The sequence below is a fragment of the Mustela nivalis genome (genome assembly GCF_964662115.1).
Source record: "Mustela nivalis genome assembly, chromosome: 9".
Classification (NCBI taxonomy): domain Eukaryota; kingdom Metazoa; phylum Chordata; class Mammalia; order Carnivora; family Mustelidae; genus Mustela; species Mustela nivalis.
The window spans coordinates 64,125,710-64,149,934 of record NC_139028.1 but is presented as its reverse complement, the minus strand read 5'-3'; the positions used below and the strand labels follow the sequence as shown (position 1 = coordinate 64,149,934).

General features: G+C 52.8%; 1 protein-coding gene across 12 annotated transcripts in view; it reads right to left on the bottom strand.

The window, feature by feature from the left end:
- Window positions 1–24,225, bottom strand: part of ARAP1 (ArfGAP with RhoGAP domain, ankyrin repeat and PH domain 1) — a 61,503-nt gene that overhangs the window by 23,185 nt on the left and 14,093 nt on the right. For 8 of the 12 annotated variants that reach the window (XR_014316453.1, XR_014316454.1, XR_014316455.1 and 5 more), the window contains exons 2-11: window positions 20,994–21,077; window positions 16,921–17,490; window positions 4,557–4,726; window positions 3,678–3,745; window positions 2,979–3,112; window positions 2,683–2,838; window positions 2,254–2,323; window positions 1,818–1,938; window positions 1,263–1,465; window positions 705–811 (exon numbers count right to left, since the gene is read on the bottom strand). Coding sequence is in view for 8 of the 12 variants with exons in the window: in XM_082749712.1 (XP_082605838.1) it covers window positions 705–811; window positions 1,263–1,465; window positions 1,818–1,938; window positions 2,254–2,323; window positions 2,683–2,838; window positions 2,979–3,112; window positions 3,678–3,745; window positions 4,557–4,726; window positions 16,921–17,447 (1,556 nt within the window). In the remaining 4 variants the exon portion in view is untranslated. Of the gene's footprint in view, window positions 1–704; window positions 812–1,262; window positions 1,466–1,817; window positions 1,939–2,253; window positions 2,324–2,682; window positions 2,839–2,978; window positions 3,113–3,677; window positions 3,746–4,556; window positions 4,727–12,264; window positions 12,642–16,920; window positions 17,491–20,993; window positions 21,078–24,225 lie in introns of those variants that run through there. The other 4 variants (XM_082749721.1, XM_082749714.1, XM_082749713.1 and 1 more) reach the window with 4 other exon arrangements.

Sequence of the window (24,225 nt, the reverse complement as noted above, 5' to 3'; positions counted from 1 at the left end):
GAGAGGTCAAGTGATTTGTCCAGGTCACACAGTGACTCAGTGGTGGACCTGGGATGTTATGGACTGAACTGTGTCCCCCAGTGTGACTGCATCTGGAGACAGGACTGTTAGGGAAGTAATTAAGGTTAGATGATGTCATAGGAGTAGGGTTCGAATGTAACAAGACTGGTTTCTTTATAAAAAGTGGAAGGGACAGCAGATAGCTCACTCTCTCTACCTGCACACAGAGGAAAAGCCGTGTGAGGACACAGTGAGGAGGTGGCCATCTGCAAGCCAGGAAGAGGGGCCTCACCGGAAACTAACCCTGATGGCTCCTTGACCTTGGACTTCCAGCCTCTAGAGCTGTGAGAAAATAAACTTCTGTTGTTGAAGTCCCACCCCCACCCCATCTGTGCTCCTCTGTCATGCACCGCAGCCAAGCTGACTGATACATACTATGTGACCTCAGGCATGGGCCAGCCCCTCAGGACCGCCTGGGAGTGAGTGAGGGGAAGGGGGACGGTGATGGTCAGATGGGGGGTGCGGTAAAAGTGAGATTTCTTTAGAAGGGAGGGGGCAGAGCAGGTAAGTGAGTGGACAGAAAGGACCAGGAGGGTGGGCAAGGCTGGGAAGGGGAGAAACCCATTCTAGAAGAAGGGGCAGGTTTCCACAGAAGATCCTTGCAGGGAGGGAGGATACAGGTAAATGAAAGGAGGCGGGCTTACCTGAAGATGCGGTAGGGGGTGGTGAGGTCGAAGCTGCGCCGGTCTGCTTCCTTCACGTTGCCTACACTCATGTCAATGAAGGTGATGCCAATGCCCAGGTGGTACTCCTGGCAGATGGGGGTGAGGGGTGAGGGCAAGGCCTGGGGGCAGGGCCTAAGGCCCAGGGAGGGATAGAGACTAAAGGGAAGTAGTACCTTAGGGACTAGAAAGCACCTTGGAAGGAGATGAAGAGGGCTTAGGAATCTAGACATTGGTAAATGGACCCCCATTGGTAAAGGGGCCATGCAGTAATAGGGAGCGGAAACAGAAGGCAGGACACAGATGGAAAGATAATCCTCAGGGACCAGGCAGGGGACAGGGTCAGAGCTAGAAGCAGGAAGAGTAGCCAGCACAGGGCTGAGCTTAGTCAGGGGAAGGAAGAAAGGGAAGGGTCAGGGCTGGGGGACTGGGTGAGCCAGGGGTAGGTCGGGGGGCCTGGGAGGGCAGGGGGCAGGGCCAGAGGACCAGGTAGGCAGGGGGCAGGGGACAGGTTTAACAAACTGGCTGACCCCTTCGTACCTCCAGATTCTTATATAGCTGCACTTTGTCCCCAACCACGGCCACATACAGTTTATTCTTGAAACCACGTAGTTCCAGGCTGCCAGCATGGTCAGGCAGCTCTGAGTCTCGAACCCCCAAAGGGTAAGTGCTAGACAGCCGGGCCCGGGCACCCTGCTGGGCCACTGCCTGCTGCAGGGCCTGCATCCACTCCTTCCGCTCCGCTGAGGGCACAGGGGAAAGAGTGAAAGTGAGCTCAGTCTGGCAGGCAGCCACCTAAGGACTCCCCATTCCAGGCTCCTCAGGCAACACCTCTGCCAGCAAGCCCACCCAGATTGGCCCACCTATCTCTGACTATCTCTGAGTTTTCTGACTGGATGAGCTACACTGGGGAAGCCACTTCGCCTACCTGAGCCCATTCCCTCTAGTCCAAGAGTGCCCCCTGCTCTCCCCTACCTTGTAGAGGACTGACTCCTCTCTGGGTTTGATGTGGGGGGAGCAGAGGTGCCCTGGTTCTCCCCCACGCCCCCACTTAGCAGGCTAAACAGCCAGCGTTCTCCCTGCCCTGCTTCTCACCATCACTCTCTGCCCGGAAGGCGAAGGTCCGGTTGTTTGTGATCACTTCAAACTTCTGGTCCCCGATGGCAGCCACGCGGGAGATGCAGGCCACAGAGATAAAGCGCTTAGAGTAGGCATCCTGGGGAGGAGACGGAAGCTGTCCTGTAGGGGGTGGGGCACCCGGAAGCCTAGCCCCTCCTGGGCTCCCTCAACCTCAGCCGAGAGCAGGCTAACTAGAACCCCATCTCCCACAGGTGGCAAGGGACAGCCCCTAGGCTGACCCTGACCACAGCCCACAGGAGTGAGCGGCCAGAAGACACAGCTCCAGGAGTCAGACTGGAACTCTGGTGAGGACTCATCTTGGGGTGGGGGCCTCCACCTGCATCCAAGGTCAAGGGTCGGCCTAGGGCCAGGCTGGAGCAGGGGTCCCATCAAGGATCAGCAGGGGCCTCACCTTGTTACTGTCAAAGTACCGCAGGTGATCGGCGTCCAGTCTCACCCATCGCTTCTGATAGATGTAAGATCTGGAGAAGCACAGGCAGATTAGAGGAGAGGCTCTAAGATCACCCCAGTCCCCTATGGCAGCTACATACAAAGTCGGCACAATAGCCAGGCTCAAGGGAGGAAGGAACCCAAACGGTCAATGAGAAAATGGACTTCACCTACAGCAAAAATGACTAAAGTCAGTATCAAAGTAGGACTTCCCAATTTTAAGGGTACTAAAACATAGGTCTTGTGGGGATGACCAACTGTTACAGTCTGCCTGGAGAGAGACCTCTTCAAATAACCTAGCCCCTCTGGTTTTCAGATCTGGCATACCAGTATCCTAGAGTACTCCTGTCTTCACGCAGAGAACCAGCAGGACATAACAGGCATCACTCACCCCTGTGGTGGGTTCTTGTCCAGCCAGCCGGCCTTGATGACCGGTGTGATGGGGGCGGGGCCCACAGGATGCCCGTCCATGGGGTGTGGTGGGAGCTCAGGGATCAGGAGGCTGCTGGGCAGGGATGAGCTCAGGCTGCTGGTGTGCCATCCACCACTGGGGAAAGAGAGGGAATGAGGGAGCCTAAAACGGGGGATTCCCTGGGGGGAGGAGATAAAGAGGTGGAAGGGCCAGGCTGTGCTTGGGAACGGAGGGTGGCTGGGTGGAACAACCACTGAGGAAGAGTGGACACTTACTTGGGGATGCCCTCATAGGCATGGTCATCCTCATCTTCATCTCCTTGGTCGTCGTCCTCAGACAGTTCCTCCCCCTCGCTCAGCAGACTGGCCACACGCACAGCTCGTGGGATATGGCTCACTGGGAGCTCCTCCTGGCACCGCCCACGCCAGACCCACTCAGCATCATGCTTCCCTTCGAGCCCCAGATCACACCCACCCAGGGAGGACCCCCAATTCACTCCATCAGGGACCCACACAACTCTGCACTTTCCCTGCTATTTCCACACCCTCTCCAGGGACCCAGCTAGACAGCATCAAAGACAGAAGATGAAGGGATAGTGAAAAATACTTAGGGATGGAGAGTTAAGACACCCATGGGGCCTAGGAACACAGAAAGTGAAAGAGATCAAGGGAGACTCTCCAAGGAAGAAGTGCTCAGTATCCTGGGGGAGAGAGGGGGCCACACACAACCGTCCAGACGTGGCTGGAGACTGGAACTGAGGCCACAAGCAAGTGCTCTCAGACCCCTGGCCCAGGGCTCAGGTGCTGTGCTCCATCCCCAAGCCCCTTGTGGCAAGACCACAAGGGGGAAGGAAGCTCTCCCTGGAAACTGATGGCACTTTCTCTCTCCAGTGGTCCCCAGGATCTGCAAGGCAGCTGGGCAGCCCACCCTCCCCTCTGACAGACAGCCCAAACCCTAATCACCACCTGCCCCACCTTCTTGGTCATCAGGCCGGCTGGGGCCCCTGGGCCCTCCTCTGGAACCTCATCGTAGTCAGAGTCATCTGAGGAGAGAGGGGTGGGGGCAGGGGGAGACTCAGAAGGAGGAGCCTAGCCTCCTGTCCTGGGCACATAAGCCACCCTTGGCTGGAAAGACACCCCCACTCCAGCCTGGCTTTCAAAAACAGGCACAGGGGACATGAAATGCTATTTACACTCTCAGGGCCTCGTAGAACAGTACTAGGGGGGTGGCCAAAGGAGAGGCCAGACTATCACAAGGAGATCTGAATAGGTGGTAAATTTGCGGGTCAGAGTCAAGGGCTGTCTAAAGAGGCTGAAAAAGAAACAAGAAAGAAGAATCAAGAGAAATGGACAACCCAAGGAAAAGCAAACCATTGACAACCATGGAAAATATTCCTAGACTTTCAACCATAAGCCACTCAGAAAGTCTGCCACATACACTTAACAGTCAGTAGGTCAAGATAGGTGGGTGCTGGGGGCGCCTGGGTGGCTCAGTGGGTTAAAGCCTCTGCCTTCGGCTCAGGTCATGATCCCAGGGTCCTGGGATCGAGCTCCGCATCAGGCTCTCTGCCAGCAGGGAGCCTGCTTCCTCCTCTCTCTCTCTGCCTGCTTCTCTGTCTACTTGCGATCTCTGTCTATCAAATAAGTAAATAAAATCTTAAAAAAAAAAAAAAAAGATAGGTGGTTGCTGGCTCCACTGTGAGGGTAAAGAGAATGAGGCTCACCTGTCTGGGGCCACACTGTGTGAGTGGCAGAACCTGACAGAAAGTTCAATCCTTGCACCCTTGCTGATTCTTGAGGGGCCCTGATTCCAGGCTACGCACTGGGAGCCCCATGCCTGGCTATGGCACTCACCGAACTCTGGGGGCAGGCGAAGAGGCTTCGGGGGGATCTCTGGGGGACTGGGAGGTGGAGACGGGGGCTGTGGAGGCCCCCGGGGGAAGGTGGCCAGGGGCTCCTCAGGCTCTGGTTGGGGAGGGGATGACAGCGGTGGTGACAGTAGCTCCTCTTCTTTGGAGGGAGGGCTGGCAAGAGAACAAAAACCAGGCCCGGGGGTTAGCTCCAGGCGGCTCAGTCACCGGGCTGGCTCACTACACAGAGCCAGGACCCAAACCCCCTGAGCCTTGTCCCCCCACCACCCCTCTCACCTGAGCTACAGCAAAGCGCATTCATTCCACAGTCTCAGACAGGAACCCCCCTCCCCTCACTCCAGGCCCCCAAACCTCCAAGCTCTTCAAGCTTAAAGGAAGCAGGCCCCTTCTTTGGCCATGAGCTGGCCCTCCACTGCTCTGGCAGGGTCACCTGTCCCCAGAGCTCTAGCTTTCAGCCGCATGTACCCATAGGGTCTCCAGTCTAGAAGAGGGATGCAAAGCAGAATGGGCTGGGGGTTGGTGTGCATCCCAGGCTGGGAAGTCAGGGAAGACTGGAGGAGGTGACACCTGACTGAGCTTTTAAAGATAAGAAGGCATTTGGTGGTGAGTGGATGGGTCAGGTTCAAAATGGGCATGCAGGCCAAGGACACAGACCAGAGCCTTAAAAACCAAGTCCTAAGGCCCTGAGCTGTGGGGCTCTGGCTCAAGAACACCTTCTCTCTTGTCCCAGACATGCATGTTCACCATGGTGCCCTCAGACACCTTAAACTCACCTGATCCCACCATGCCCCTCTATTTTTTTAAATTCCAGTACAATTACCATACAGCATTATAGTTTCAGGTATACAATACGATGATACACCAACTCTACACGTTTCTCAGTGCTCATCACAGTAAGTGTACCCCCTTTCCCCTTCGCCTATACCCCCTACCACCCCCCAATGCTTATCCCCTCTGGCAACTACCACTTTGTTCTCCGTATGTAAGCCCTGGTTTTTTTGCTTCTTTTTTTTTTGTTATTTGTTTTGTTTCTTAAATTCCACATATGAGTGAAAGCGTATTTTATTCGTCTTTCTCTAATTTATTTCACTTAGCATCACAGTGTCTAGGTCCATCCACGTTGTTGTACATGGCATGATCTCATTCTTTTTTATGGCTGAGTAATATCCCATTGCAAACACACCACACACACACACACACACACACACACACACAACACTACATCTTCTCTATTCATCTATTGAGGGACACATAGGTTACTTCCATATCTTGGCTATTATAAACAATTCTACAATAAACAGGTCTGCATCTACTTTTTCTTTTTTCTTTTTTTTTTTTTTTTTGCATCTACTTTATTGAATTGGTGTTTTCATTTCCTTTGGGTAAATACTCAGCAGTGGAATTACTGGATTATATGGTAGTTCTTTATTATTTATTTATTTATTTATTTATTTATTTATTTTTTGAGGAGCCTCCCTTCTGTTTTCCACAGTGGCTGCACCAATTTGCATTCTCATCACCAGCGCATGAGGGTTCCTTCTTCTACACGTCCTTGCTAACACTTTCTGCCCACCCCACTTCTCCTGCATACCAGCCCCTCATCTCTGCTATCACCACCCTTCTCCAACTCCAGGGCCAGGTTCAGGGCCCCTTGGGCTCCCACAGCCACAATGCTCTGTGTATCTGTCTCTGCAGAGATCCACTGCTTCCTACAGGCTGAGTGTCTCCTGGCTTTGACATTGGATACGAGTTTGACCCCGCCTCAGTCCTCGATCCTGTGTGTCCAAGGGAAAGCACTCAGCATCTCTGAGCCTGTTTCCTTTTCTGTAGAGCAGGGACTATATCAATGACCTGACAGGGTGTTTGGAGAATTAACCAAGACGAGGCATGCTGTGTGCCCACACAGCTGGAACAGGACACCTAAGCCCCAGAAGCCTGGCCCCACCCACTGTCTCAGCCGGCGTCTGGCAGGGGCCAAGGAGGAACATCAGAGTGGGTGAGCAACTTGTCTCACTGGTTATTTTCAGCCTGGTATTGCCCCAGCGTTCCTGGCAGTGATTAGCAAAGCATGTCTATCGCAAAAGCAAGCAAGGGCTGGGGGATGATCATGATGCCAGGCCTTTGTTCCTGCTGTTGTCTTCTCCAGGAACCCCTTCCTCTCGGGCTCTGACAAGAGAACATCCTCTTGTCCTTTAACTCCAAACTTAAGTTCTGCTTCCCTGCAAGTCTTTCCTGAGCCTTCTCTCACACTCCCCCAGACCCTGCCCATCTTCCCCTCTATTACAAGGGGATTGATACCACCAATCACTGCGAATCACATGTATTAAAGTAGTTCCGTCCACTGTACCCAGCATCCTGCCAGCAGCTGAGCCAGGACCTGAACCCTGACTCCACCAGAGAACCACACTCCTAGCACACATGCCTGTTTCCCTATCACCCTGTCCTCTAATCATCTCTTCTCTGTGTGTGCAGAAAGAATCCGACCTGCACTGATCTTTCTCACACTCCCCCAGAAACCCGCTGCAGCTGGTGTGTCAACCGTGCCCCTTGGAGACACCGCCTTGGACAAGAGTGGCCTGAGTGAGGCAGTGTACCTAGATCAGAAACTGCAGGTGGGCTCTCCACCTGGGGGAGAAGCTGGAGCTTTGGTCTTCCCTGAGGGGGCTGGCATGTCACTGGCCACATCCCATGCGGGAACCTGAAACCACACCTGTGGGGTCGTTAGAGGACATACTGGACACTTGAGTCAAGATGTTTAAGGGTGGCTCTCACACCTATCTGTCAGGAATGTCGGTTCCCTACCCCTGTGCGCTCTCCTGGGCAGCCACAGAGAATGGCTCCCGGATGGCTGTGTGAACAGGGGCACTGACTGTGACCGTGACCCCACAGCAGAGGAAGAGTGGCCACGACCCTGATGGCCAGCCCTTCCCTCCCTAAGTGCTTCTGGGGGAATTTGATGCCAGGTGGGTCTATGGTACTCTTGAGAGCCTTTACGTTTAGCTGGACCTAAGAAGACCCCCAGGTGGGCACCACACCATATGTCTCCCCTCCTTGACCCTGAGTCTCTCTAGGCCAGGGGCAGCCTCAGACTTGATTCTTTACCACCACAGCCCAGCACAGGAAGTGGCCAAGTCAGCAACAAGGGCATGCTGAGTGGGCGGCTAAGCGGGCAGATGACCGAGTGGACAGATGACAGAAAAAATAAATGGCTGAATGGATGGGTGGGGGGGTGGAGAGAAGGGTAGGTGGTTAGGTTGGCCATCATGGTTGAGAGAAAAGAGAATGAAAGGGGGAAGGAAGACCTAGAGACTAAGTAAGTACTCACAGGTCCAAGGGTGTGACCCCAGCTGGTCAGCTGCAATATCCGGAATTATCTATAACACATAGCCTCCCAGACCCCAAGCAGGAGGGGCCCCTGGGGCCTGGCCTGTGATCAGCTGGGAGCAGAAGTCCAGGCTTCAAGGCCAGTGCCAGTCAGACTGACCCAGAGGAGGTGGGGACAGGCTCCGCCCCTTCAATGCCGAGCAGCAGAGCATCCTCAGAGCTAAAGAAGCAACGGGCCCCCCATCACTGTCCTGACTGTCTGCCCATCTGAGGCCTATCTCCCTGGCCCGTGGGTTCCCTAAGGCAGGTGCCACACCTACCATCTTCCCTACTGCATGCCCAGAACTCAGGGATGAATAAATAAATGAAGACATAGATTAATTAATTCTTTTTAGTACTGTATATGAGTATATATTCCCAGTTGTCTTCCAAGCACTTTACGTGGCTTCATTCATTTACTTCTCACAAGGGCTCTATAAGGTATGGCTGACTGTTATCCCCACTGTATAGATGAGGAAACTGAGGCACAGAGACACAAAGTAATTTGTCCTGGATCCCACAGCTGGGATTTGTACCCTAGTACCACAACTGGCAAACTCCACCACAGGGTCGAATGAGGCCACGGTCAGGATCTGAGAGCTTCTCTGAGGCCTGCCTCCTTACACTGGCCACCCAGCTCAGGATGTGGGCAGCTCCCAAGTTGCCATCCAAGAGGGCACGCGACCACAGCTCTGATGGCTGTTGTGACCATGGCAAAAAGGGAAAGGGGAACAGTGCAAACAGCTCCTCCTCCAGCATGGTTTTTGCAGGCAAACGGTTATGTGCCAAGCAAATGGAAGCAAGAGGAGGGGACCCCCCCCCAATGGACCTCTAAGCCTCTATCTAGCCACTTCTTCCAGAAATCTTCCTGGCTGACCCCCGCCTGCCTACCACAGCGGACAGAGCCATGCTGAGTCAGGGCCAGGCCAGGAAAGGAGAAGTGGTATCCGGAAGGCACAGTATAGTGGGAAAACCCCAGAGGAAGGGAGTGCCTGAAGAGTGCTCCCACCCCAGTTGGGGTCCTGGCCACTCAGTGCCGGCAACTCTAAGGGCCACCTCAGCTCCAATCTGTACCTGAGGCCCAGCTGGGCCATTTCCCATTGACCTCTGGCACATTAGGCCAGAAGACTGGCCACAACCCTGAGCCACAAACATGAGCACGTGCACAGTGGCCTCCCCTCCAAACCTTGCCTACATCGCTTGCTTCGGCATCACCACCCTCTCCCTACCATCTCAGCCCATGGAAAGCCCACATGTACCTAAGAACACAGCTCAATGAGCCTGACTTCAGTGGGGGCCTCCACCTGCCCACCTCTGCCCCTGCTGGCTCCCCTGTTCCTTCAGACCCTTTCTCTTTTGTCCAAGTGACATGCAGACACATCTGCTACCCCCATTATGCCTGAAGCCAACCTGGGCCACTCCTGGACAGGGGCAGAGGCTGATTTGCCTTGGCATGTGACTGCAGCCTGAGAAGGTTCATTTTACTGAACTGGGACAAATACACACAGCCAACCTTCAAGGTGAGGGCTTGGGGATATGTGAGGGTCCCAAGTCAGAATGGGGAAGAATAGAGTGACCATACAATTAACTGTATATATGTATATTTTTTAAAGATTTTATTTATTTATTTGGCAGAGAGAGATCACAAGTAGGCAGAGAGGCAGGCAGAGAGAGAGAGAGAGAGGAGGAAACAGGCTCCCTGCTGAGCAGAGAGCCCGACGCGATCCCAGGACCCTGGGATCATGACCCAAGCCGAAGACAGCGGCTCAACCCACTGAACCACCCAGGCGCCCAGTATTTTTTTAAAAAATTGCATAAACCACAATAGCTGACAGTCTATACTGTCAGTAACTATGTCACAGCAACAGGTAAAACAGGGCCTGTCCTGGTGAAATGAGACGTATGGTCAGTCTTGCTAAGAGACCGAGCTTTGGAACCTGGCAGAGCTGGCTCAACCCACTCAAATCCCAGCTTGACTCTAGTCAGTCTTTGACCTTACAAAGCAAACTGCTTTACTTCTGAGCCTCAGTTTCCTGTCTGATCTACTTCCAGGCTTACTGACAATTCAGCAAGGAAAACCATCCCCACAGTTCATCAGGACAAGTTTTCCACTCTGGCTGCGATGGAGGAGGCTGAGCCAAGAACCTGCTTCACAGCCTCCTCCCCCATGGCGGTCCCCGGCTCTCCCTTCCGAGCTTTCTGTCTATTATCAACCTCTGGCCAAAGGAGCCAGGCTTCACCATAAGGACAGATGGGCCAACAGAGCAGGGTAGTCTGAATACCTCGGGCTGGCCTTGAACTCATCCATTCCTTATATTCCAGCCATGCCTGCCTGAGCTGTACCCCATAAACGTGTATTACCAGGCATCTGCGTATGTGGCTCCCCCCATCTGTCCCTTCCCTGTCCACACTATACATCCTTCCCCTTCATTTTGTGCCTCCTCTCAGGCTTTAGGCTGTGCTGGGACCTCCTTGGGGCTCCTCCAGTCTCCACACTTGTGACCATTCAGGATAGTTGTGTCTGTCAATGTTTGCTTCACTGCACTGACCTTGGAGGACCAAGGACCCAGGGCCACACCCTGTCTTGGATTCAGGACCTTCCCCGGAAAGTGTCACACAGGACTTGGAGGGATCCAGCCGAATCTCAATCCCTGGGCTCTCACCAGCGGGGCCAAGAGGCAGGATGAGGCCCACTGATCTGACCACCTCTGTCTCCTACCCTGACCTCCCCTTCCCATGGAGGCAAACCTTCCTAGCTGTCCACTTCCTCATTTATGCTCTGGCTACACAGGGCTCAGACCTCACTCCTGTGCTTCTTGCTTCCTCCACGGCTGCCCCGTCTTTCCTTCTCCATCATGAGAACCAAAGGTCAACCCCTCCAGCACTCTCCTGCTTCTGTTCTGTTCGTTGTGCCCAGGTCACAACATGGAAAGCCCTTCCTGGGCTTCCTCTTGCTTATAGGTACTCAGCCCTTGCGTATGCTGTGATTCCCCCAAGCCTATCTCTTGCCAGGCCATGACAACGCCCAACACAGAGGGGGGACTTGGACAGTGCGTGTTGTGACTGAATGGCCAGCACCCCACTCACATCCTGATCACTGGAGAAGGGCAGTGGTTACCCTCCACAGAGCAGCGCCCCATTAACCTGGCATCCACCCTCACAACCAAGGCTCGCTCAGCTCTTAGCACTTCTCCCTGGAATGACAGCTACCACTTACTAAGCGTCAACTATGTGCTAAGCATTCTTCCCGGAGTCCTTTTCATTTAATCCTTACAATGATCTAGATCTAGATCATCCGCTCCATTGTGCTCAGGACATGCCTCTAGGAACTCAACTGCTCCTTCTGCTGAGCTCACACAGCCTGTTGGGCTCTTCATGGCAGGTGTGCCCCCAGGCCTACACTGAGCTTTCCACAGGCAAGCTGTCCTGTTGTGGGCAGGAGGAGGCAGAGGCCCAGCTCGCCCATGGCTCTTCATGCTTCCTGGCTCTGGCCCTGTGCTGATGCCTGAGGATTCTGGGGCAAAGAAGGTCATCCCTAAGGGAGCCCGAGACCATATGGACCCTGTCCCCCGCATCCTGAGTACCCAGCTCAAGGCTGTTCTGGCAGGAGGAGAAAGTACAGGTAGGTGTCTGCTGTGCCCTGTGGAAAGATGACGCAAGGGCACAGGGCAGGATGGGATGCACAGGCAGGAGCTAGTGACAGGTATCTCTACGTCCCCAGGGACCCAAGCACAGGGTTGTTGAGCTCATGAGGGGTCCACAGCAACTGCGGGGAGGGATGGCGAGCCCAGCCTCCCAACATCATAGGGACCCACCCCTCTATTGGCCCTGGGGAAATCGGGGAGGAACCAAACCAACTAAGTGCCAGCCCTCGGTAGGTCTCCCCATTACCCTGGACTCAGTGCAAGGGCAAACGGGTTCAGGTAAGAGCTGCTTAGAGCCACAACACCTTTGTACGGGATAGCGAGAAAAGCCAGGATAAGATCAGCACTGGGTTCCTGAAGGGCAGACACCCACAGAGGCCACAGAGACAGTCCCTCAGGCACCATGGGCTTCCAGCGGGCCCAGGAGACAGATCTATGGGAAGATGTAGGCCTGAAAAGCCCAGGGTTGAGGGACGGAAAAAAGAAGGGGAAAAAAGGAAAGGACAAGAGAAAAACAAGATGTGGAGAAAGTGAAAGAGGAGAGAAAATTCTGAGAACAAAAAATGGAGGGGCAGAGGGAGTACCACAGAAAACCCTGCCCAGAGGGGACAGAAAGACCCTCAGAAAGGAGCCTCCCTCCCCATACTCCGCCGATAGCCCAGCCCAAAGCTGCCCCTTGCTCACCCTCAGATGTCCACCAGGTCCTGAGCCAGAGGACTCGCACAGCTCCGCTCGACAGCGCTATGTGCCTGACCAGGCAGCCTGTCTGAGCAGGGCTGGTCTGGCAGACAGCCAGGCCTCTGTTCCCCGGGTGTGTCGGAGGCTGTGTCGGGGTCCAGGTACCGCTCTGTGTGGCTGTGATCACTTGTCTGAGTGCGTGTTTCTGTGTAAAAGTGAATCTGTCCAAGAGTGAGTGTGAGAGTGTGTGTGTGCGTGTGTGTGTGTGTGTGTGTGTACATCCAGCTCTGGCTCCCCTTGGTTTCCTGCTCTCCACCTCCCCCACCCCCTGCAGCCCTGGCCAATACACACACTTCCTGAAAACACTGAGAAAGAGAAAAGTCACCCAGAATCCCCTGGGGCAGACACTTCCTCCCCGCCCCCGGCCTGCCCCCACACTCCCCAAGTTGGAATGGGACAAGCCACCACACTGCTGTCTAGCAGGGCCTGCAGAGTAGATCCTCAGGAAGCCCTAGCTTTGGCTGGCCCCTCTCCACCCCACAGGAGGCCCAGAGAGGCTGGGAAAGAGGCTCTTTGAAGGGAGCAAGTTCTGCCCCAGCAACAAGTGATAAGCCTTCAGGAAGACCGGGGATTGGCTGGGCTGCAGGGCAGGCAGGAGCACAGGTGGGAGGCTGTGCAGTGTGATCCCAGCTGGTAGCTGCCCACTCTGGGCAAATACTCCCTCTTTGGAGGTATCTCTTGGCATCTGGGGAGGTATCAGAGGAGGAAACTGAGGCCTAGCACCACCTGATAGGGGCTCTGTGGAGGGACCCTGGAACTCTGGATCTGAGGAAGACCCCTTTACCATTCAGGGAAACAGGCTCAGAGGTTTCACATCTGTGGTACCTGGAGCTGAGAAGACCGGGCCCCAGGCCAGGAGGCAGGGTCTGAACACTGGCTTCTACTCTCCTGGGCTGTGTGACTCTGGGCAAGTTTCTCCTTATCTCTGGACTCATCAACAAGTTTCCTATCCCAGGCTTTTAATAATGGTGGGGGATACAGTCTTGGAGGGGTAAAGTAGGGTCCTTCCAGGCCAGCCAGCACGTGAGCCTTGTTGTGAGAGTCCTGACCCAGTTGGGGCAGGGAGGTGGCAAGCCTGTCCCTGCTCATTGGCTGCCTGCCTCCTTGAAGGCCTCTGCCGCCTTCCTGAGATGTCTAGGGTGATACAGGTCGCTTGGTGGGAAGGGATACGGGGTGGTGAGCTTGGGGCCCTTAACCCTATTGTCTAATGTCCAGCGTGGGCTGAGGGCACTCTTGGTGCTGAGTCCACGTGGGTGGCAACCGTGCCAGCACTGGGCAGCACTGAGACTCGGTCAGTCTTAATCTATTCATGCACACAACAAATACTTCCAGAGGGCACGTTAGGCACCCGAACCCACCAGAATCCAGGCCCTCATGGAGCCGACACTAGTGGGCTGGGCAGCATGTGGATACACACTGGCTCATGCCCAGGAGGGTACAAATAACACATGTGCCAATTCACTACCCACAGCACATGCACGCACAAACGGACTCACGCCATTGGAGGTCCCAGCACGCCAGCACACATAGGCCCGTGGAGGTGTGCACACGGGCCCTGAGGAATTCAAATGTGCACACACCACCGCGAGCAAGTAAGCAGTGAAACCGCCTAAGTCCCCACTGCTGCGGACATACGGGGACCACATACGGCCTCCCTGAAAACTGGTGCAGAAGTGTAAATACACAGACATACTACTACCTTCACAGCTTATACAAACACACACACCTAGGGGTGCCCACTTACATGCTGGCTAGGCATGCCCTCCCGTGTCCAGCCAGTACACACATGCACACACAGCAGATAACCCCAGATCTCGCTGGGGAGGCTGGTGATGGGCTTGAGGCTGGCAGAAGTACTCACTCGGTGACCTCGTGAACTGGCATAAGAGGTCCTAAGATTCAGAGAGTGAGACTCCTGTCACTCAAGGGTGCAAGCAAGGATCCAAAGGCCACATCAGGAAGAAGGAACTTCTACATAGGGGACAGGAGCAGGCCGGGTTGAATCGCCTTCTGCTGTGCCCCATGGTGCCTGTGGTCCAGAGGAAGGGGCTGTGAGGGAGAGTGGTCAGGCTCCAGCCCAGCCTCCAGCTGTTACACACACATGAAGCTCCATCTGCAGTGAGTTTTTCTGCCACTGGGCTTTGAAGATTTTGTATGCCCTGGAAGGCAGGGTGCTAAGACCTAGAGATGTCCACCATTCCAAATGTCAAAGACCCCAGGACAAGGAAGCCAGGCTTGGCAGCTCACCTCCCATCACACTCTGTCTGAAGAAACAGCCCCAAATTGTAAAGGATAATTATCTACAAATTCTCTCACCATGGAATGAATTTTGGGTCCTCTAGCTATAAGGGGCCAGACTCCTGAGCATGGAGGCCTGGCCTGCCCCACAGGTCAGCTAAGTGACTAAGTTCAGAATGAAACTCTGAAGAGCGGGGGCTGGTACTCTGGGGCATAGACAGGATGCTTGCTCTACCAAACAAGTCTCCTGTCCACAGACGTTGGTACCAGGAGAGCCATGGAGGGCTAAGGAGGATACCCAGTAGAGAAACAGGCCCAGAGGGGCCACTGGCCATCAGTCACACAGCTAGCTGGGCCTGCCCCAGGTATTCTGCCTCCGATACAGGAATCCAGGTCTCCATTCCCTCAATGGGAGGTTTGCCTCCTGAGCTTCTAATGGACAGGGTCCTGTCTCCTGTCCTTGTTCACCTATTGCTATCCCTAGAGACAGATGGACAGACACAGACTCACAAAGACACACACACACACAAACCTATGCTCTCTCTCTCTCATCCCCCTCCATGATGATGGAATGAAAGGAAACAGAAATGGAGAGGGATGCCTAGGTGGCTCAATTGTTAAGCTTCTGCCTCCTGCTCAGGTCGTGATCCCGTGGTCCTGAGATCAAGCCCCAGGTCAGGCCCTCTGCTGGGGGTAGGGGGAGCCTGCTTTTCCCTTTCCCTCCGCCCCTCCCCACCCCACTCGTGCCCCCGTTCTTACCCACCTCATGCTCTCTCAAGCACGCTTTCTCTCTCAAATAAATAAAATCTTTAAAAAGAAAATTAAAAAAAGAAAAAAACCGTTCATGCATGTATAAGAATGGCCACTAGAGGGCATAAAGGCTCCAGAAAACTCCAATCTACACTGTGCGCCAAGCATCTAGGGGTATACCTAGTACCATCCCTAATTGTGTAAACCCAGGAAAGCCAAAAACCCTTTTCGAGCTTCCAGCAATCAAACCTCAAAACACCACAGCCCTGGCTTGGCCTTCAAGGCCCCCTTACTATCAGAGCCCTCTTCTGGGTGGGAAAAACCTCCCGGACCCTCCCATAGGAGCTCCCCGAGCACACACTCGATATGGATCCAGTTAGTGCTCCTCTCCGTTTTCTGAGCCTCGGTTTCCCTACTTGAAAACAGGACACAAATCCCCCAGAAGATGTGAGCAGGAATCAAACAAGATCGTGTAAATGAAGCACCCAGCACAGTGCCCAAGAGTAGGGAAAGGGAGATCTCCCTATACCCATCCCTTTCTCCTCCAAGAAGCCTTCCCAGATTAGGCTGACCTGGGTCCAAGTACTGCAGTCATCTCCATTACACCCCTGAACACATATCCAGCACCAGCTGGGGATGCTCCCTCCCAGATGGGCATCCCAGCAAATGGCAAGAAGGGAAGGCATATGTGAAGGAGGTTAAAATAGGCCATCCACAGAAGTAGGAGGGAACTCAAGGAAACGGAGGAGTATGGGGACCAGGAAAGGGGAAAACAATTCTGACGAGGAGGGAGAGTGTGTAGGCTGCAGCCTGAGAGGTGTCCCTAGGATCTGGGGACATGTGGCTGGAGCAGTGAAGAGGGGGAAGACAGGAGCACAAGCACCAGGCCCAGGGCAATTCCTGCCCCCCGCCCCCGGGGCGGCAAGCTCATCATCCTAGACTGTTTCCTCCACATGCTACCTACTGACTTGGAATGTACTCCCATCTCCCAGCATCTCATACTGACCAGGCCCTAAACAGAACTCCAGCCTTCCTCTCTGGGTACACTTCTCTCCCTGGATCCCCCGATTAGGGATGGCACCACTCTCCACCCAAGATGGAATCATGGATTCTGTGTAGCAACCTGTGCCATCTCTGCTTATGTCTAGGCCATGCCCAAGGTTCACCCATTCCAGGGCCAACCTCTCACTCCAATCTGCCTACTTCTCTCCAACCTTATTAGCACAGCCCGAGTGGGGGCCTCTCCTGAGAGCCTGGGACCTGTCACTTGTCACCCAGCCTCCTCCTCCACCAGCCTCACCAGCCCCTAGTCAACTTATTAGTATTCAGCTTTTATCCGATTGTTCTGCTTGAAACCTTCCTGGCTTCCCACCTGGCCTTCACAAAATGTCCCACCAGGGCCAGCCGCAAGCCTCACCCCCACTCACCCAGCAGTTTAGCTCCAGTCTGCTCAGAGTGCACCCGCTGACCGTGCCTCCCACCTCCGAGCTTTACACAGGCCGTTCCCTCCACTGAGGGAGCCTTCCTTCCCCAGGGCCAAAGGCCACAAAAGCCCCCTCCGCTTTCTAGGATCCTTGACCAAGGCGCCTCCCACCACAGATGGCACCCACTCACCTCACTAGCAGGCGTGGGGGCCCCGTGCGGGGGGGCACGGGCGGAACACTTAACTCTGCCAAGTGGCGCTTGGCAGGCAGCGGGGGCAGCGCAGGGTCTGGGACTGCTGCAAGTGGGGCGGAGAAGCAGGCAGGTGGCAGACAGCTCCTCCGGGGTGGGATGGGGGGGGCAGTGGGCAGCCCCTCTTCCTCTCCAGCCTTGGGCTCTGGCTCCACGGGCGCTGACGCAGCAGGAGGGGCGGCGGGCGCAGGCGGTGAGCGGAAGACGTGCCGCTTCATGGGCACAGGCCGCGGGCTGGGGCGGGGTGCAGGGGTGGGGGGTGTGTGGGTGCGCAGCAGGCCTGCCAGGATGCGGCGGCGGTGACCAGGGAGCAGCATGCCCATGTCCAGCAGGCGGGCATCACTGAGGCCTTGGCACTCCGTGGCCCACACCAGTCCGTGCTGCTCGAAGAGCCCGGCGTACTGCTCTAGGTGCAGCGCCCTCAGCCACTCAGTCACAGACAGCGCTACATCCCGGGCCTCCGCCATGGTTCCTGCTAGCAGAGGCCAGCCAGCGGGGCCCTGTCCAGACCTGCAACAGAAAGACAGGCACAGGTGAGAGGCAAAGCTGCCCAGCCCTAGTTTCCTGATTAGCAACCCTCTGTGGCTCTCCCACGCCATGGGGTCAAGCTCTGTCCTTAAGCTTTCTCCCTGGTGCCCCCTGTGCCGGCAAGGCCAGATACTGCCAGGTCCCTGAACACACAGCCTTTTCTCTCTGCCTGAAACCCGCCACCCCCACTCCTGCAGCCTCCTAGCATCCAGCTCACATCTCCTGCAGGAAGCCCTCCAGGACCTCCAGAGTTGGTACCACCCCTAAGCCCTATCTACAGCCAGGGCCACTGCTGCAAGGCTGGCCAATGGCTGTGTCTACTGCCCTCTGCAGGACCTGGGCAAGGGCCCAGTTCCTTCTGAAGCACCAGTTCCCAGCTGATGGCCAGGCCCAGGGGCTTAGCAAGTATGGGTGGGGTTGCTAGTCTCCCTGCAGGCCCCATGTAGGGATTGAGCTTCATCCCCTCTCCATGCCCCTGGAGGAAGCAGAATGCTCCAGGAATTAAGTGAAGCCAGCATCACCCAGCCTCTGGGGTCCTGGCCCTGTGAATGAATCACCCCTCTCACCACCAAAGGGGTTAATGTATAGGAAAGGCCATCCCCTCATTTGTTTATTGGAGAGAGCCTGCCCTGGGCAATAGGGACTCAGGTCCCACGCCTGCACTCCAGAACTCCTGGCCTGGCAAGAGGCAAGAGACAGATGACATAGAGAGAAGGATATTAGTAAATCAAAACAGCAATTCACCGGATCATCTCTACACATATCAAAGAAGCAAATGACAAAGCACAACATCCAGTGTACTTAACAAAAATCTTACTAAAATAGAAATATATCGATACTTCCTTAAACTAAAAATCAGCACCTTGCTTCATGGGAAAACACTAGAAAAAATTTCCGTTAAAGTCAGGCATGAAACAAGGATATCCATTTCATGAGTAATTATTATTAATCATGGGACTAAAAATTTAAGAATATAGCAAGTGAGCTGGATTCAAAGCTAATAGAACAGAATAAATATTTATAGGCAATAACCAGGTAGAAACCAGGAGGAAGAGCCTCCTTTACAACAGCATTATAAAACCTAAAACACTAAGAAGAAACATAAAAAGAATTGTGCGAGATGTGAGATCTGTAGGAAGAGGCAAAAAGAAGAGACCTAGACAAATGGAAAGATATGGTATGCTCCTGAGTAGAAAGCACCATGAAGATAGTAATTCTCGGTTAATTTATAAATATGCACAATTCTATTAAATACATACAAAGTTCTGGAAAAGGGGGGAGGGCACCTAGACAACCAAATCTGAAAATTCATGCGGAAAAGTAAACAAGCAGAAAGAGCCAGGAAAATTCTAGAAGCAGGGTGTGGGGGGTAAGAAGGGTAAAGGGTGGGAACCAGCCTCACGACATATTAAAACATATAAAGCCATAGTAATTAAAATAGTACATGTTACCAGCATCTGGAACAGATGAATCAAACAAAACAGAAAGTTCAAAAATAGATCTAAATACATAAAATCATTTAGTGTCCAATAAAAGTAACCTCTTCAAACTAGTGGAGAAAAGATGCATTATTAAATTGTTGGGACAGCTGCAGAACAATCTGGAAACAAAGTTAGACTCCCTACCTCACACCTTACACCAGAATAAATCACAGGCAGATCAAAGATTTCATTATAAAAAAATAAAACCATGAAAGGATTTAAAATATTTTCTCAGAGAGGCAAAAGCCTTTTGGAAATGATGCAAACCCAGTTAGGTAAAGAGTAAAATATTCCACTATATAAAAAACAAACATTCCTGCATAATAAAAATGCACCATAAACAAAGGCAAGAGATAAACAACAAGTCAGAGGACATATGCCTCCCATATCCCAGACACAGGACTGACCAATTTTCCTAAAAACTGAAGAGCACCTAGAAATAAGAAATAGGTGGAGGAAAATGAAAATGTAACTGGTTCTCAAGCATATGAAAACTAACTTAACCTCCTCACACTGCGAGGTGACCCGAGGAGAGGAGGTTACCCGGTGAGGCATTCCCCTACCAGCTAGTGGGAGGTACCTCTGGGAAGGGCAATTAAAGCCACAATAGCTATGAAAACCCCAAGCCCTTTCACCCTTTGATCCAGCCACCCCCTAGGCACTTACTTATCCTACAGTCTTCCAAGGTGACTGGCACCAGTGATGTGTACAATAACAAAAGATTGGAAATAACCAAGATACCCACCAAACAGGGAACGGTTAACTAAATTATGGTGTAGTCATACAGTAAAATACTTAGCAGCCTTAAAAAAATGAGGAAACTCGGGGCGCTTGGGTAGCTCAGTGGGTTAAGTGTCTGAGGCCTGGTCTCGGCTCAGGTCATGATCTCAGAGTCCTGAGATGGAGCCCTGTGTCGGGTTCTGTACTGGGTGTGGAGTCCTGCTTGAGATTCTCTCCCCCCTCCCTCTGCCCCTCTTCCACTCCCCTCTTGTAAAAAGAAAAATAAAAGGTATCAGAATACCTTTATCATTTCATAATATACACAAATATCAAATCATTATGTTGTACACCTAAAAACACAATGCTTTATATCCATCATATCTCCGTTTAAAAAAAAACTTAATTGGAAAAACAAAAAATATCTTTCTTTTGTAAAAATTTCCAAAACCACATGCACACAGTGTCTAGGCCCCTCCCCAGGCCTTGGAGGCTCCATCAGCTTTCTTGGAAACCCACCTCTGGTGGGAGGGAGACTTTTCACTCTACATCTTTATCAATGACCTACATTTTGAACTATATGAGTTCTTCAAAAAGGCTGCTGAGGGGCCAAAAGGAAGACACAAAGAGAAATACGCTGGATGTTCTAGGATAAACCAGCTCTCCACATTATGAAGACATCAGTTCTTCCCAGGTTAAGCTATAACCAGCACAAAACACAATCCCCCCAAAATTACCATTAGGCAGATTCCAAAGCTCATATAAAATGATAGTAAGGATTTGTTAGGTGGAAAAATAATATGCAAAGTAGTGTTTTGTTATGTAAACATCTAGGTTAAATAAAAAATGTACATATATGTCCGTCTGTATATACATATACATAAGAATGACCCCAGATGGGTATACAAGAAACTGCCTGCCTTGCGGGAAAAGAACCAGCCTGCCTTGGGGGAGAAGAGCCAGCGGATGTGAGGACAAGGAAGGAGGGTTACCTCTCACTGTATGTTTCCTTACCTCCAACTTTTCTACCACCTTCCAAAAAATAAGTACAATTTAAAAGAGAATGTGATCTACAATGCCCACCCACCTGCTGGTCTGTGCCCTACCCACCCCTTCAAAGCCCTTCTGGGAGGCTCTCTAACCTCACCCTCTTCCTGCCTCTCTGCCTATTTTCAAAATGAAAACTGGGACCTGAGCTCTGGCCTCCATGAAACCTCTTGCACGTCAAAGTTGGGGCTTAGCCAAACACACCCAACCCAGCTCCCCACCCCCTGCCTCCTAACTCACCCGCTGGGCTGCCCAGGACACTGGGGATCCTTCCAGGAGCAGCAGCTACTCTGAATGGCTCCTCATCTTGGTCCACGGTGGAATCTGTAAGGAAGGAACAGGGGTGGGGCGGGGAGAGAGTCCATGAACCAATTTGAGCTGCTGGATGCCGGGAGGAGGAGGAAGGAAGAAGGAAAGGAAGAAGAAGAAAGAGGGGAAGGAAAAAGGGAAGTTAGAAGAGAGGGAAGGAAGCAAGAGATGGGTAGATGGTAGGGGAAGAAGGAAGGGATCAGGGAGTCTAATGGAAGTGGGGGGTAAGGGGCATGAAGGTTAAGCCAGAGGAAGGCCTTCTCGTGGGAGGGAAGAGGCGGACAGGTAATGGCTGCACAGATGGCGAAGAGGAGTCAGGACCTCCCATGCTCTGGCCTCCCTGGACCAGTGTGTGGTCCCCAGGCTGGGCGGTGCAGAGGCAGGCTTTGGTGGGAATGGCTGGGCCTGCCTGCGCCACCCGCAGGGAGGACTGGGGGGGGGGGGGTTGGTGTCGCCAGATGCAGTTCCCACTACAAAGCTGAACCTGTCAGTGAGAGGTGGGGAGCAGGGGTGGGGGGCGGGGAAACATGACACTCTCAGCAGGGGCTAGAAGCCTCGGGGTAGGGTGAGGGCAGAGGGGGCAACTGAGGCACGGGTGTGAGACCCCAGAGGCCCAGCTCCTAAACATGCATGGGGGACCAAAGGAGACTATTACCAGGCAGGAGGAAAAGGAACTGGCCATTCCCGAGAGCAGGCCCCCAGCAAGCTCAGGTGGCCTGGGCTCCGCTGTGTGAGGAGGGTGGGGAGTCAACGGGCACCATGGGCCACAGCACATTTCCTGCCACAGGGTGGGGTCACGGTGCACCTGTGACCATCTGAATGTACTAGCTAAGTATTTACCTAAGTAGACTCTACAGCTACTTAGGATGGGGCTAAAGTAGATATATGTTTCAAAAGTATTTTTTTGAAGATTTTAGTAATTTATCTGAGAGAGAGAGAGAGAAAGAGCGCATAAGCAGGTGGAAGGGCAGAGGGAGAGGGAGAAGCAGACTCCCTGCTGAGCAGGTAGCCCAACCCAGGGCTCGCCCAACCCGGGGCTCCATCCCAGGACCACAGAATCATGAACTGAGCTGAAGGCAGACGCTTAACGACTGAACCACCCAGGTGCCCCTTCAAAGCATTTTAAAAATAAACTTCAGGTAATTAGTACCTCAGAAAGAATTGGCAAAGAATGGCCGTGCTACTCAAAGGACTTTTTTTTTTTTTTTTAATAAAAGACAACCTAAATAGTCATTATACACCAGGTATCTAAGCAGTTTTTATTAACTTCCTGAATCCTCACAGCAACCCTATGAGGTACACAGCTCGCAGTAGAAGATGAAGAAACTGAGGCACAGAGAAGTTAAGTAATTTGCCCAAAGTCACACAGCTAGGAAGGGGCAGCTTGAATATAGTCTTAGATCTGCTCTAATACAGTAACCAGCGGGAGCCCCACAAGGCCACGAGCCCTGAAGACATCACCACATAAAGAGGTGTGCTGTATAATGTACACACTGGAATTTGAAGATTTAGTACAAAAACCAAGAAGACAAAACATCTCTATTGTTTCTATTTATTATATGATGAAAGTATACTATTTGGGATATTTAGATTAAATACATTAAAATTAATTTCAAAAAATTTTAAATTGCTCTTGTGGCTCACAATGCATTTCTCCTGGATAGTCTAACTCTGGATTCTTTTTTTTTTTTTTTTTAGATTTATTTATTTATTTGCGAGAGAGAGCGAGCACAAGCAGGAGAGACAGAGGGAGAGGGAGAGAATCTCGAGTAGACTTGGTGCCGAAACCAAGAGTCAGACGCTCACCAGATGATGCCAACAGATGCTCCCAACTCTGCATTCTTGGCCACTCTGCTTCCTGCCTCTCAAAAGTGATCATGAACACCAAGAGAGTGCCCGTTCCACCTTGGGTCCCATTCTAAAGACTCAACGTGAACGACTGATGTCCCCAACCACACTACTGGAATGACCAGAGTTGGGAAACAGGAAACCACTTCCAACCCTGAGAACGGGTCAGACTCCTCCGAGGCCTCCCTCAAGTTCCTATTCCTGCACTAAAGACTTCAGACCGAGGTCAGACACAGGGACCCACCCTGACACCCCTCTAGGACACCTCATTCAAGATTCTAGAAGCACAAACCTGACCTCAGAGACCTGGACTGGCTCTCCAGGAAGCTCAGGCTAGAGGGGGTCAGACACCATCCAGCCAATGAAAATAGCCCAAAGGGCCCTCACCAGGCTGAGGGTCAGGGAAGGCATCCTGGAGGAAGAAGCTCCTTGAAAAAAGAAGTTTGGAGCAGTGCCCAGCTGGGCCCTACTGGAGTCTGAGGCCAAGAAGGAATTGGCAATAGTAAACCTCTTTATTTAAAATTTTGATATCTTACCTTAGATTTTTCTCAATTGTTTTGATTTAAAAAAAATACAGCTTAAAAATATTATCTTGAATACTGAGCTTTTTGCCCATCCCCACCCCTTACACTTGGTGCCCAGGGCAAGTGGCACACTAACTGTACCCTAATCCTGGCCCTGGTTTGGAGATGTATGCCCTCCAGCTACTGTGACACATCCCTGAGTCTCCACCCCCAGGAGAGCAGGGACCTGACAGAGGGGAGTGTCGTCCTAATGTGACAGCAAGGCCACAAAATGGGGGGTTCCCCTCCTCCTCTACCCCAAGGGCCCAGCTCAAGCCTCAACACCCCACCACCCCACTCTGCCCCGCTTCTCCAGTCTCCCTCCAGCTCCCCTCTGCTGTGCCAATTAAGATCCCACTCCAGCTCAAAACCTAAGTCCAGCCCCTCGTCATTGTCATTCGACCTGCTCCAGCAGCAGTGACATTTACAAATGAAGAAACAACACCCACAGAGAGGAAGTTACTTGATGTAACCCAAGCCCTAACCCAAGCCCCAGCCAGGCCGGGCTGGCCCAAGACTCCCTCCATGTTGCTTTTTGCACCAGGCAGCAGCTGAGCATAGGGGACCCCTGAAAATGTCTGCTGACAATGAGTAAATGAGCCACAGCCCCCCACCTTCAGGTGCTGACTCCAGACTGCCTTCTCCAGCAAGTCTTCCCTCACCACCCGCCTTGGGCTCCTAAACCTGGGAAGCTGAGCCCTGCAGTCGGGCGCTGTTCCTGATCTGCCTCTAGTTGTTCCATTCATGGAGGT